At 44.1% G+C, this 15,623-nt stretch overlaps 1 protein-coding gene across 16 annotated transcripts in view; it reads right to left on the bottom strand.

The window, feature by feature from the left end:
* PIGX (phosphatidylinositol glycan anchor biosynthesis class X) overlaps positions 1-15,623 on the bottom strand; it is a 650,935-nt gene that overhangs the window by 343,523 nt on the left and 291,789 nt on the right. The window contains exon 8 of one of the 16 annotated variants that reach the window (XM_069618082.1): positions 1,231-6,265. The exons of the other annotated variants lie outside the window; for them this stretch is intronic. Coding sequence (XP_069474183.1) covers positions 5,897-6,265 — 369 coding nt within the window. The 3' untranslated portion in view covers positions 1,231-5,896. Of the gene's footprint in view, positions 1-1,230; positions 6,266-15,623 lie in introns of those variants that run through there. 16 annotated transcript variants of the gene reach the window in all.

The following is a 15,623-nucleotide window of genomic DNA, read 5'->3' as shown; positions in this document are numbered from 1 at the left end:
GGCTTTAGGCCATCACCTTTAGTAAGACAGGCCTTCGATAGTAGGGGTTACAAATTTCTAATGATCATCTTCAAGTTGAGGGATGCCTTGGTTAGGGAGGGACTGCCCTTCTTTAGATCAGCTAGAGAGGGATGGCCTCTAGTGAGCCCTTGACTTCTAAGCCAATACACACTTTTAAATCTTTTGGTGCATTCTTGAGGTCATCTGTAACATCAGGTAAATGTTGCAATACAAAGACAGGCATATTTGATGAATAGAATGCTCAAGGCTGGAAAGGAGGTGGGTGAATACACTATTGAGCATCCCTAAATCCCAGCTTCCCCAACTAGAGATTGCTAACACCTACTATCTATCACTAGCTTGCAATGAGTGTCTAGAGACAACAACCTTATCAATTTGGATCCCTCTGGGAACTTGCTAGAGGTGCCCTACCCTAACAACCCCCAGGACTGGTAACGCAGCTTGATGGGAATAATGGCAATCTCAGATGCTCTGGTTCAGTCTCATCCTCAGTCGCTCCTTTTTGTTACCCTCCCCGATCTTGCTATCCACTTCCTTTCTCCCACCATTTCCTGTCCTTTCCTACTCCCTCCAGATGTTACATACCCTCATCCTCCATCTCACACCTTTCTCCTTCCCCTCTCCTTACAGAACACCACTCTTACTACACCACTTTCTTTACCTCTCACTACTCTTACCTTGCCCTTCAGCTCACCTCACACTACAACCCTCTCCTCCTCTCCCTACTCTCCTCTCCCCAACTTGCACTAAATCAGTCTTCTCACCCCAACTTGCACTAAATTAGTCTTCTCACTAAACCCCTATTCTCATCTCTCAATACAACCATGTTCTCAACCTTCACTAACCTCTTAACAGCCTTCAATACACTGCTGTACATCTGTCACTACACCCCCTCCTCTCTCTCTACTCTTTACCCCACTCTTGTCACCTCTGTTACCACTAGCTTTGCTTGCCCTCCTTTTCGTTCCACGTCACCCACACATCTACTTCCACTACTGTCTTGCAATCTCTCCACACCCCCCCCATTCACTCTCGCTCTCACTTTCACTCTCGCTCTATATGTCTATTTTTCTTTCTCTGTCAATCATCTTTTGCAAAGCATCTTCCCCTCCTCACACTACACACTGTGGCAGATCAGAAGAACAACACAGACTTTGGATTTCCATCTCACGACAGTTATTTATTAAATGAAAGGTGAAAACTCCTAGCTTTCCCTAAACTATGGGTATTCCCTGCCTAACAAAACTAAGGTGCTCGTCAATCGTCAGTGAGAGTCCAAACCAAGTTGAGTCTACTGTCAAAACTAACCTATCCTGACCATACTACTATTACTGTATGGAAATGGGTTCATTTCGGTCTTCGTGGAAATCGTCCGTAATCTTTCCTATTTTTAAGTAGGGGGACCCTATCAGCCCCACTTCTCATAGACCAATTTTCCTGCTTGATACCTCATTTAAAATCTTTGGGAGGGTACTGCTGGGGCACATTGAGTCCTGGCTATCGGAGAAGGTGGTTTTCACTGATATTCAGTTCGGCTTTCTCCCTGGGGTGGGAACTATGGAGCAGAGTTTGAATCTGTATTTAGTCGTCCGCCAATTCTGTTTTTTGTAGGGGTGAGGGGATATATCTCGCTTATAGGGACCTGAGCACCGCTTTTGATAAAGCAGATAGAGCAAAGTTGTGGACCGTGCTCGGTCCATGGGTTGTCCGACTGACATCTTAGCCATATTACAAAAACCTCACAGTGAGAACCAGGCATGTGTGTACAGGGGGACAGTGTTCTAGGTGTTTCAAGGTGGGATGAGGGGGTCCGTCAAGGCTGTGTTTTGGCCCCCAATCTTTTTTACCCTGCACACCAATAAGCTTTTAAAGGCATTGGTGGATACTGGGCCGATTATCCGTATCTGGGGGGCAGGCCCCTTCCTGTCCTGGCCTATGCAGATGACACTGTGTTAATAGCTAGAACTCTGAGGGCCCTCCAGATTCTGATCTCTGCCTATGCAGTCTTTATGCAAAATTTGGGCTCAAAATAAATACTACGAAATCAGCAGTAATGGTGTGTGTGGGAAGAAAGAGGGCAGCGAAGATGCTCCCTATGATCTGTAACGGGGTGATAATGCCAAAAGTTAAGGAATTTGATTATTTGGGGGTTAGATGCTCGAAGACAGTTACAGGCAATGCCATATTAAAAAACAATTGAAGTTAAGCCAACAAGTAGGAGGAATTTCATGCTTTCTGTTAGGGATGTCACAGTATTGGTTTTATGGCGGTATGATAACCTTCTTGCCAAATGACGGTATATCATGGTTATCGCGGTATAGCAGGTGGAGTTAACTAATCTTAACAAATATTTTCTAAAAGGTCATAAATTGTCAGCATTTTGAAACTTGTCTCTGCACACTTTTAGCTGATCCTCCTGGAATCTAAGGTGGCTGCAGATTTGGTATTTCATGGCGCTCACTTGTTGATTGTGTTGAATGAAAGACTGACTAGTGGAAGTGTTAAAATGCACTTTTTGAGCAATGAGCTTGCTGCTCAGTCACAGGTCATTGATTTGAAAATCAGCCTCGATCTGCATTATTTTGGAACCACATGGCATGGGCATCATGACCCCTCGCTGCGATCAGTCATAAAAGTTTGTTTTGATAACGATTTATCCCATTAAAGAGAGAAAAGTCACTCATGTGAGGTCTGAAAACTTTGTCAAAATGTCATAGCCAACACACATTCACCGAAAGGTTGCATATTGATCAAATCACTATAGCTTGTTTACCATCTGTCTGGTGTATTATAAAGGTCTGATGTTGGAGTCGCCATTGATCATGCAATCATAACAGGACAGCGTTCAGTGGGAGCTGTTGATTTCTTTCTTGATTCTTGCAATACATGTTCATTTACATTCTTATAGATAGTGGCAGAAAAACTTTTTGAAAATGACAAAGTTAAAATGCATATCGGCACAGATATGGCCTAGACCACCACAGCCCTAACATTGCCATTTTCCCCAGGTATGAGCGCATTAGGACCCTGGGCATGTGAGTTGAGACGGAGGCATGCTTTCATGGTTGGTGTCACAAATAGAGGATAGACCATAGAAATATCTCACCCCCATTGCTCTGGATACTTCAAATGGAATGTAGAATCTGTCCTGCCTGCTCGAGTCCAGTGTCATATGCAGAAGGCAGGTGAAGGATCAAGTGAAGCAACAACTCTAATGCCAATGTGTAAATCTACATGGAGGACAGTGGGCGGGGGGCAGTTTATATACTAGCACAAAGCACTGATCGTCCCAGTCTTCATATAGTCTACACAGCTAACGGTTTTTGTGGACATGCATCAGAAGGGTATCCAGTTCATTTCCCCCCTTTGAATTCTGGGATGTGTAGTTCCCCATCTTTCAAACTGGTGGGAAAACTACATTTAGGGGTTATCCTTAATACATTCACCAACAAGTTACAATAGCAACAGTGTGTCTTCGGATTTCTCATTGAGCCTTCGCACATCTCTTTATTCAATGCAGTTAAACAAGTGTTCACATTTCAGTATTTGACTATATTATGTTTAACATGTGCTCGCGGATTAGCTTCGTTGGCACAGGTAATCCTCTATACACAGGTCAACGAAGGACAAGGTCTCAGTAATGACCCTAACATTTGGCCTGCAGGCAGGTTACACATTAGCTTGTACACAGAGGTCAAGACGGCCATGTTACATTCGGAATGACACTGTCCACCATCTTAGGACACAGGGTGACTTTAGAGAGAGAATCTAAAATGGCGGATGAACCTAAAATGGCGGCTAGCACAGATTTAAGGTCAGGACCTTGCAACGCGAATTTTCACGCAGAGCGACTTGGCCTAGGCCAATAGATATGAATATATACACACGATTTAGAGGGTATAATATGATTTCTCGTTCGACAAACCCTCCTTTTGGCCTATGCCAAGCGCTAAACTACTTCCAATCACTTTACGAATACTTCCACGTCCCAATGTCCACACACCCTGAATCACCATCGGAGATATCAATTGCCATTAGATCGGTTACCAGAATTTCTTTCAGAACATATTCATTGGAGTTCTTGTCTGGGGCGTATACCTTGCGTCCTAACGTACCCATTGCCTGTGCACAACATCCTCCTAGAATTGAACATATACCAGGAAGACACTGTACACAGCAACAAAGGAACAACAGAATTCCCAAAATGATCAGCAAGACCGAAAGTACCTTCCAACCCCAAGATCGCAAGAAGTCCCAGAACCAAGCGCTAAGATCCCAGTGTCCCTCGGGAACATGCACTTCTGAACTTAGGACATGCAGATTCTGTATTGCCTTGAAGATAGTTGGGGAGGAATCTGGCACGAAAACGCAGCAAGCGGACCCCACTAATTTACATACCCCTCCACGTTCAGCCAGGATGACATCTAATGCCATCCGGTTCTGAAGTGCTACTAACCTCATTGCTTTCTGTTCTAGAGTCATATTATAGAGTATGTCAGTGGTCCGGTTGATGGTTCTCTCCAGTACTCTCGCTAGTCTCCTGATATCTTCTGAGTTCATTATTTGTCCCCAAAATGGCACAAAGGATTTTGCTACGTCTCCCAAAACATGTGCTGGAGTGTCACCATCCTTGTCCCGCCGTGGACAAGCCTTTGAAACCTCTACAGTACTGACTATGAATACCCCGGGTAACAGGAACCCCAAATAACAAGTTCCCTGCCAATCCCTGGGTAGCCAAGGAAATGCTACATTACCGCAAACAAAGTAGACAGGTTCGCCTACATACAAAGGTCTGTCTTCCCCAGTCAAATTCACAACGTTGGCGCAACCTTTAAAATCGCCCATTGACTGAGTACCATTCCTCTGTATACAGAAAGAAACTGGATCGGGCCATGGTTAACAGTGTAAGAAGGAGGCGTGGCATCCTTATTGCCTATAGGAGCCATTTTAAAGGAAATCAATGATTGGAAAGGACGAGTCAATCTATCAGAAGGCCTAACAGAAGCAACGTTGAGCTTACTTCTATTTGCAAAAAGCGAGCATCCCAAGGGAGTCAAACACGTTTCTCAAACTGATTCAAATTAGTCCCATCAAAGTTCCCTAAGATGCTATCGTTCTAGCGACCAAAGAATAATGCTCTAAGAGAAGCATAGCATGCAGTTTTCAAAGATAAAGGATGAATATACCAACCTAGCCCCTTATCCCTGAGTTGCGGTAAATGCCAGCAAACCCAACAGTTGTACTTATTAAAGATGGCATATGTGGCATTCATGATGAATAATAACGTATTGTTGTGATATCTCGGTCTATGCTGAGAATCTCAGTGTGCAGGTGCACGAAAGGAGTGGAAACAGTAGGTACATTTTCAGTTGGTAACACATTTTCAAATGGATGTACTTCTTCTAGATACCAGAAGCCTAAAACAATAACTATTATAAAACCAATTAACATTATCAAAAAACAGCAGTACGTTTTCGGGGCCCATGTTACGGACTGTCCTTTTTCGCAGCTGGTCACATGTTCACTTATCAGTCCTGTACGAGCGGTAGCAGCGGCAGGCATTACAATCTTCAAACGAACACGCCAATGTTTTTAGCTGGCGACCTCCAGGCCGAACGTCTTCTTAGTCCTTCCACAAACCCTAGCCAACAGAAACCTAGTGTAGACAATAGATCGGGCCAAAAAGGCAAGCCCTTGATGATTTTCCTTGATCGCACAGCTGAACCGTGCAGTAGGTCTATTTCCTTGGTCGCAGATCGTACCTCGTGCTTCCTGGTACTGAGTGATCTGAGAACAACGTGTCGTCACTTCCCGTTGGAAGCGACGTATCAAGAACAAGAGAGGATGCAAGATCCAGAACGACAGTTTCCGGAAACTAACTGGTGGGAGAGTGTGGAGGCAAAATGGCTGTTTCCCCAGACCCCACGGGCTCAGGGAGGGTCTCCGACGCACTCTTGATGCGGTTTACTGCTTCAGGATCGTTGGTTGCAGTACTGATGAGGGGTTGTGTTTCTTCTGTATTGTATGGCACTAGGTGTGGTATCTTCTTGGTGTGGGTCGCATGGATACAATTTTTCCTGCCTGACACCCGCACCGCTGTCTGCGTGACCAGCAGGACTTGCAAGGGGCCCCGCCACCGAGGTGCAAGGCAAGAGGATCGCTCGAGTACCTTCGTCAGGACCAAGTCACCTGGCCGTATGCTGTGACCAGGGCCCTCGTATCGTACAGGCAAAGCCTCTCGCACCTGGTGATAAATCAAATACAAGTTTTTAGTCAACTGGCTACAGTAATATGAAAGAAGTACATTCTCAACATTTCTCAAGGAACGACATTTCGGAAGGTTCCAGATATTAACAGGTCTCCCCATTACCACCTCAAAGGGAGAGAGCCCAGTCTTAGTTTGAGGGGTTGTACGCATGGATAACAACATGATCGGTAAGGTGTCTGGCCATTTTAGTTTGGTGCCGGCACACGTCTTAGCAAGCTTGTTTTTGATGATGCCATTGTGTCTTTCTATTAGTACGGCCCTCTGAGCGTGCCTTGCAAATGGAACCGTTTATCGATCTGTAATCCCGCGCATATCTGCAGAACTACAGCAGCGATAAAATGTGGACCATTGTCCGACCAGATAACTCTTGGCAACCCGAACTTCGGGAAATATTCCTTTAACATAGTTTTTGTAGTAGTCATAGCTGTAGCGACTTTAACAGGAAAAGCCTCAAACCATTTGCTAAAAGCACAAATGACAACTAACACGTACTTCAAGTTATTACATCGTTCCATTTCAATAAAATCGAAGTGTATAACCTCGAAGGGGACAGAAGGTGGACCAAAACTTCCCCTAGGAGTTGATGTTCCCTTTCCCACATTATGCTGTAAACAGATCATGCAGTTTTGAACAAAATGTTCAGCTACCTTAGAGATTTTGTCATTCACCCATAAGTTTTCCAACATTTTTGTAATCTTGCGGGCACATATATGCATGGGACCATGAGCCATAACAACCATCATCATGATGTACGCATCGGGAAGTAGCCATTTTCCTTCAACTCTGGCCACCCAACACCCATCATCATCAAGTTTCCCCAAGCCCTCAGCCCATCTCTTTGAATCTTCTAATGCAGCATCGGCTTGGATATCCCTCACGGAATCGGTACCCTCATCCATAGTACAGGCATTTGTGGCTTCCCTTGAAGTATATGTGTCTGAAGAGAGATCAGTGGCAGTCTGTTTAGCTATCTGATCAGCAAAAGCATTCCCTTTTCCTATATCATCTACAATCTTTTGATGCGCTGCACATTTTACAATAGCCAGCTGAGTAGGGAGTGCAAGCGCTGAGAGTAGTCGTACTATCAGGGAGCCATGCTGGATCTTTGTACCATGTGAAGTCAGGAACCCTCTTTCTGACCAAAGTCTCCCAAAGTTGTGAGCCACCCCAAAGGCATACTGACTGTCAGTATATATATTCACAGTAAGCCCTTCGGAAAGTTCACAAGCTCGGGTAAATGCTATAATCTCTGCAGCTTGCGCGGATTTATGCGCGATTCTCTTGGTTTCCACGACCGTGCTCAACGTAGTGATTGCATAAGCAGCTGTGGATGTACCATCCGGAAGTTTGAAGCAGGAGCCATCGCAAAACAGCTCCCCTTGTGGATTGTTCGAAGGAGTATCTTTTAGATCAATTCTACCCTTTGTCTCTTTCTTCGGTAGTGTACAGGCAATCATGGGACTCTTTGTCACTGCAAGCAGTACCATGCGGGAAAGGTAAGAGTTCAGCCGGATTAAGAACACAACACCTCTTAATTTGTATGTGTGGTGCAAACAAGATCAATTCATATCTCGTCAACCGTGCGGAAGTGAGGTGTTGCGTTTGAGTTCTGTTCAGTAGAACATCCACAGAGTGAGGTACCATCAGGGTTAAAGCATGGCCTAGGACCATTCCCTCACTCTGTTATAAAGACGCAGCAGAAGCAGCGACAGCTCACAAACATCTTGGCAAAGCGCATGCTACAGGATCAAGGGCTGAAGAAAAGTAACCACACGGCCTATTCTTCCCTCCATGTTCCTGCGTTAACACAGCCAAAGCACATCCATCACATTCATGCACAAACAACACAAAGGCCTTTTCATAATTTGGTGTGCCCAAAACCGGTGCCGAGCACAATGCATTCTTGAGCAAATCAAATACACGCTGGTGCTCCATGTTCCACGGCAGATGCAAAGAAATGCCCTTCTTCGTCAAAGCCAACATCGGCTTAATCGTTAACGAAAAATTGGGGATCCACTGACTACAGTAAGAAGCCATTCCTATCAAGGCTCTAACTTCTTTCTGCGTATTTGGGACAGACATGCTAGATATGAGTTTTATTCGTTCAGGCGTCAATCTTCTTCCCTCCTTTGACAGGAGATAGCCTAAATAGGCGACCTCCTGACAACAATATTGAAATTTCTTAAGCGAAGCTTTGTGTCCATGTTTAGCCAGGTGAATAAGCAAAAACACAGTGCCCTCCTTACAAGCGCTCTCTGAGTCAGCAGCTAAAAGTAAGTCATCAACATATTGAAGCAGTGTACAAGTAGAGGGCAACTCAAGGGTATCAAGTTGCTCTTTCAGGGCCCTACTGTAGATGCTAGGACTTTCCGTGTAACCTTAAGGTGAACGCGAACAAGTATCTACTGTCCTTGTGTATAGGAATACTAAAGAAAGCATTCTTTAGATCCACAACACTAAAATGAGTAGCTGAAGCCGGGATCATAGTTAATATTGTCATCACATCAGGCACAATTGGAAATTGTGGAGCGACGATCTTATTGATGGCACGTAAATCAATTATGAAACAGAAAGGAATTGCATTATTGCCTATTTTGTACACGGGTAAAATCGGACTATTGCACAAACTACCTGCAATTTCCTCAATCACCCCTCGATGCACAAAATAGGAGACGATGCATTTCAAAGCTTGCTCACCCTCGACTGAAATCTTATATTGTGGAATACGTGGCAGCTTTATTCCATGTTTCAAGACAATTTTAACAGGCTCAATTTACAAAACACCGACATCATTGTTGTCAATTGCCCACAAACACTCAGGAACTTCACTAAATTCCGGCAGCAAAGGTCTAGTCAAGAATTGAGAGACAAAGTTGCTGTGGTCAGAAGAACAATTACCACATTTAATTCCTTCAACCGATTCAACCCCAGCAAATTCTCTCCACAATTCGAAGTCAAAGGGAATGGACAGTGGTCCGTAAAAGGACCCAAAGAAATAGGTACCGGCGAAGAAACCAGACAGACAACTGGTGTGCCAGAAAACCCTAGAGAAACTTTAGTTTGCCCTGACAGTGGAATGTTTGGAATCCGTGAATGATCAATGGAACACTTTTGTGCCCCTGTATCTATCAAGAATAGATGTTTCCTATTTCCCACTAACATTTCAACGTAGGGACCTTTCTGATCAATGGGAATAGGCGTCGGTTCCAAACACTGCTTCGGGCAATCCTAGCGCAACAGAATATTGTCGAAAGGAAGCTCTTCAGAGAGGTAAGCGGCAGAAGGATGATCAAAAATGTTTCTAGTATCCACACCTGGCACCTGATTATCCTGTGAAAAAGGTTGCTGTGAATCTTGTGAAAACTGACCTCTACTAGTGCCCCCTACACCCGGGCGACCACTGGGTCGTCTACCCATATTCCCAAATGTGTTATTTGACCTCTGTCGAAGGACCGGGCATTGTGCACGCCAATGATCCTCTTGCCTACAATATGCACACTGGTTAATGTTTACAGGACCCAAAGGCACATTTCCTTGTGGAACATACAGACCTCTAATTTGCTGTAATAATACTTTTGTCTTTAAATCATATTTTCTCTTTTCAACTCTTTCCTTTTCATTATTGACACGATTCTCATAGTACTGAGCCATGTGCAGTACTTCAGACTGAGACTTAGCTTGCCAAGCGCTCACAGAAGACATAATTTGCGACTGAATGTCGGGCAACAAACCACGCACAAATTTGTCTACAAATAATCTTTTCCCAGACTCTGTGCCCAAGTCTTGTCCACTGAAATCCGAGAATACCGGTTAGAACCAATTAAAGAACTCGGTAGCACCCTCAGACATCCCTTGGACACAGGTGGTAAGCTTGTCCCAAATAATTCTCTTCTCAGGAATTGTAGTTTTTAATTTCACAATGATTCTGTCAGGTAAAGTTAATATCACCTGAGGCGGTATTTCGCCAGCTGGCCTTTCTCCATCGATTCTAATTATGTTAGCCCATGTATCTCCTAACCTTGGTAAGTCGTCTATAGTCCTAACCTATTACCACAAATCTACGGGCAGTACGGGAAATAACAGATCAATATCACTTAAAGTGAATACTGAGGATTGTAAGACAGACTATTTCTTTATAGAACCCTGTCGGATTTTTCCTAATGTCGGGAATAGATTGTCTAATGGTGTTCACTTCCTGCCTTGAGAACGGGATGTGAACGAACTGTGACACATAGTGTGCAGGAATATCCTGAGCAGCTTCACCCGTTGCAGGGTTAACAGGAATCTCAACTTTTGGGACGAATGTCGGAGGAACCTCTCTCATAGGCAACTGAGAAGTAGGCGACTTCGAACGCTTACTAAGCAACAAAGGCAAATCAAGCGCTAAAGCAGCCGAAGAAGTGTCAAGTGAAAAAGCTCTCTTGTAAATACTTAATAACTCTGCGGGACAAGAAATCTTTCTTTTTACACACTCATCCTGTAGGTACTCTATCATTACCTGCATCACGTTCCTCTGCATTTCTGGTGTATACTGACTATACGTGTCATATACTTCAACTGGAGTTATCGATGTGTCTGAGATCCATCTAATTGCGTCCTTCATGCAAATTCGCATTTACTCAGATATCAATTTGCGTCAAGGAAAGAACCGTTTCTGCACATACATACTATCTCCATCTTCATCCTCATTCTGTAACCTTTCCAACTCCTTTCTATACTCAAATACCCTCTCAACATGCTCTTGTACCTTCTCCGCAGTGTCTCTAGAGAACGCTAAGGCGTTCAGATCCCTCAACCCTTGTGGGAGATCTGAATTGTTCAATCTGTCCCACATTACACATAAATGAATACCTAATCCCTCAATAAAAAACGTTTTTCTCAGGAAAATTGTCCATATTAGAAAGTGTGGCAAAAACATTACCTCAATCACCCCCCTCCATATAATGCTTGGCCCACGCAATCAATTCATGTTTCTTCTCTGGAAGTACAGTATTGCGAGTGACAACCCTCCATCCTGCTCCCTGATCTACTACAATCGGTGCAGGACCACTTGGAAGAGGGAGAGGAGGCATATTCAACGGAGGTGTTATCACTGATACAACAGGAAAAAGTGGAGGAGCAGGGGCAGGAGCAGCAACAAAAGGAGGAAGAGGAACGACAAGAGGAAAGACAGGAGCAGGAGGAGGAATAACAACAGGAAGAGGCAAAGCAGCAGGAAGAGGAACATACGGAGGTGGCGCAGTGGCACCAGGCCTTCGTTCATTTAACAATTTATCAATAAGTTCATCGGAAAAATGAAAGTCTTTAGAAGGATACATTTTCTGGATGCCGAGTGAGAAAGCCCTATCCATATTCCTAGCTGACTCAGACTGTTTACCTTGGTCATATAACAAAGCTTTTTCAGCGTTCGTCTTATGACGGCGCGCATGTTTTTCTCTACTCTTAAGCTGCTGTACAGCTTCTTTTTTCCAATTCTGTAATACATTGAATGCTGCAGGTCTAGCCTTTTTCTTTAATAGTATAGATTCTAAGTATTCTATGCGAGGGATCTCAAAACTACCATTAATTGGCCACTGAAGTTCAGAAGCATGTCTAGTTTGTCTATGCCAAATATCATAACGCGAGTTACAAAGAAAGATACATAGATCTTTATTCTATAACTGAACAGTTTCAAAGGACAAAGCAACAGATAGCCATCAGGCCCTCAGTACAACACAGCGAACTCCAGCCCTGTTCGGTGTGCTTATTGAATGGGGCTGTACATTAGAATAGTCGCACCTTTTATACAGTCCAAAACATGATGTCCAGCCCACCTACAAGTTAATACATCACGGATCTAGGGTTCGTTCCGAGTTTGCATCTTAATTTATGCATCTATAAATTTAGGGGTTATCCTTAATACATTCACCAACAAGTTACAATAGCAACAGTGTGTCTTTGGATTTCTCGTTGAGCCTTCGCACATATCTTTATTCAATGCAGTTAAACAAGTGTTCACATTTCAGTATTTGACTATATTATGTTTAACATGTGCTCGCGGATTAGCTTCGTTGGCACAGGTAATCCTCTATACACAGGTCAACGAAGGACAAGGTCTCAGTACATGACCCTAACATTTGGCCTGCAGGTAGATTACACATTAGTTTGTACACAGAGGTCAAGACGGCCATGTTACATTCGGAATGACACTGTCCACCATCTTAGGACACAGGATGACTTTAAAGAGAGACTCTACAATGGCGGATGAACCTAAAATGGCGGCTAGCACAGATTTAAGGTTAGGACCTTGCAATGCGAATTTTCATGCAGAGCGACTTGGCCTAGGCCAACAGATATTGATATATACACACGATCTAGAGGGTAGAATATGATTTCCCGTTCGACAGGCGGACAGTAGGAGGAGACAGAGTGTCCGTGAGACCTAGGGAGAGGAGCAGGTGGATGTGAAAGTTTAAGAGCAAGTGGGGCACGAGTGTCTGAAAGTCACCAAAAATCCAACCTAAATCAGGGATCTTAGGGCAGAGACCACCTAGATTGTTTCATGAGGGAGACCTCGACAGATAAGGCATTTGGCTTTAGGCCATCACCTTTAGTAAGACAGACCTTCGATAGTAGGGGTTACAAATTTCTAATGATCATCTTCAAGTTAAGGGATGCCTTGGTTAGGGAGGGACTGCCCTTCTTTAGATCAGCTAGAGAGGGATGGCCACTAGTGAGCCCCTTGACCTCTAAGCAAATACAAACTTTTAAATCTTTTGGTGCATTCTTGAGGTCATCTGTAACATCAGGTAAATGTTGCAATACAAAGACAGGTATATTTGATGAATAGAATGCACAAGGCTGGAAAGGGGGTGGGTGAATACACTATTGAGCATCCCTAAATCCCAGCTTCCCCAACTAGAGATTGCTAACACCTACTATCTATCACTAGCTTGCAATGAGTGTCTAGAGGCAACAGCCTTATCAATTTGGATCCCTCTGGGAACTTGCTAGAGGTGCCCTACCCTAACAACCCCCAGGACTGGTAACGCGGCTTGATGGGAATAATGGCAATCTCAGATGCTCTGGTTCAGTCTCATCCTCAGTCGCTCCTTTTTGTTACCCTCCCTGATCTTGCTATCCACTTCCTTTCTCCCACCATTTCCTGTCCTTTCCTACTCCCTCCAGATGTTACATACCCTCATCCTCCATCTCACACCTTTCTCCTTCCCCTCTCCTTACAGAACACCACTCTTACTACACCACTTTCTTTACCTCTCACTACTCTTACCTTGCCCTTCAGCTCACCTCACACTACAACCCTCTCCTCCTCTCCCTACTCTCCTCTCCCCAACTTGCACTAAATCAGTCTTCTCACCCCAACTTGCACTAAATCAGTCTTCTCACTAAACCCCTATTCTCATCTCTCAATACAACCATGTTCTCAACCTTCACTAACCTCTTAACAGCCTTCAATACACTGCTGTACATCTGTCACTACACCCCCTCCTCTCTCTCTACTCTTTACCCCACTCTTGTTGCCTCTGTTACCACTAGCTTTGCTTGCCCTCCTTTTTGTTCCACTTCACCCACACATCTACTTCCACTACTGTCTTGCAATCTCTCCACACCCTCCCCATTCACTCTCGCTCTCACTTTCACTCTCGCTCTATATGTCTATTTTTCTTTCTCTGTCAATTATCTTTTGCAAAGCATCTTCCCCTCCTCACACTACACACTGTGGCAGATCAGAAGAACAACACAGACTTTGGATTTCCATCTCACGACAGTTATTTATTAAATGAAAGGTGAAAACTCCTAGCTTTCCCTAAACTATGGGTATTCCCTGCCTAACAAAACTAAGGTGCTCGTCAATCGTCAGTGAGAGTCCAAACCAAGTTGAGTCTACTGTCCAAACTAACCTATCCTGACCATACTACTATTACTGTATGGAAACGGGTTCATTTCGGTGTTCGTGGAAATCGTCCGTCGTCTTTTCTATTTTTAAGTAGGGGGACCCTACCAGCCCCACTTCTCATAGACCAATTTTCCTGCTTGATACCTCATTTAAAATCTTTGGGAGGGTACTGCTGGGGCACATTGAGTCCTGGCTATCGGAGAAGGTGGTTCTCACTGATATTCAGTTTGGCTTTCTCCCTGGGGTGGGAACTATGGAGCAGAGTTTGAATCTGTATTTAGTCGTCCGCCAATTCTGTTTTTTGTAGGGGTGAGGGGATATACCTCGCTTATAGGGACCTGAGCACCGCTTTTGATAAAGCAGATGGAGCAAAGTTGTGGACCGTGCTCGGTCCATGGGTTGTCCGACTGACATCTTAGCCATATTACAAGAACCTCACAGTGAGAACCAGGCATGTGTGTACAGGGGGACAGTGTTCTAGGTGTTTCAAGGTGGGATGAGGGGGTCCGTCAAGGCTGTGTTTTGGCCCCAATCTTTTTTACCCTGTACACCAATAAGCTTTTAAAGGCATTGGTGGATACTGGGGCCGATTATCCGTATCTGGGGGGCAGGCCCCTTCCTGTCCTGGCCTATGCAGATGACACTGTGTTAATAGCTAGAACTCTGAGGGCCCTCCAGATTCTGATCTCTGCCTATGCGGTCTTTATGCGAAATTTGGGCTCAAAATAAATACTACGAAATCAGCAGTAATGGTGTGTGTGGGAAGAAAGAGGGCAGCAAAGATGCTCCCTATGATCTGTAACGGGGTGATAATCCCAAAAGTTAAGGAATTTGATTATTTGGGGGTTAGATGCTCGAAGACAGTTACAGGCAATGCCATATTAAAAAACAATTGAAGTTAAGCCAACAAGTAGGAGGAATTTCATGCTTTCTGTTAGGGATGTCACAGTATTGGTTTTATGGCGGTATGATAACCTTCTTGCCAAATGACGGTATATCATGGTTATCGCAGTATAGCAGGTGGAGTTAACTAATCTTAACAAATATTTTCTTAAAGGTCATAAATTGTCAGCATTTTGAAACTTGTCTCTGCACACTTTTAGCTGATCCTCCTGGAATCTAAGGTGGCTGCAGATTTGGTCTTTCATGGCGCTCACTTGTTGATCGTCTTGAATGAAAGAGTGACTAGTGGAAGTGTTAAAATGCACTTTTTGAGCAATGAGCTTGCTGCTCAGTCACAGGTCATTGATTTGAAAATCAGCCTCGATCTGCATTATTTTGGAACCACATGGCATGGGCATCATGACCCCTCGCTGCGATCAGTCATAAAAGTTTGTTTTGATAACAATTTATCCCATTAAAGAGAGAAAAGTCACTCATGTGAGGTCTGAAAACCCATGTCATTGTGTTTCTTTTGTCAAAATGTCATAGCCAACA

The sequence above is a fragment of the Ambystoma mexicanum genome, chromosome 10 (genome assembly GCF_040938575.1).
Source record: "Ambystoma mexicanum isolate Mex_15411 chromosome 10, UKY_AmexF1_1, whole genome shotgun sequence".
NCBI lineage: Eukaryota > Metazoa > Chordata > Amphibia > Caudata > Ambystomatidae > Ambystoma > Ambystoma mexicanum.
The sequence above is the reverse complement of the archived record's forward strand: the minus strand, read 5'-3'. Positions and strand labels throughout refer to the sequence as shown.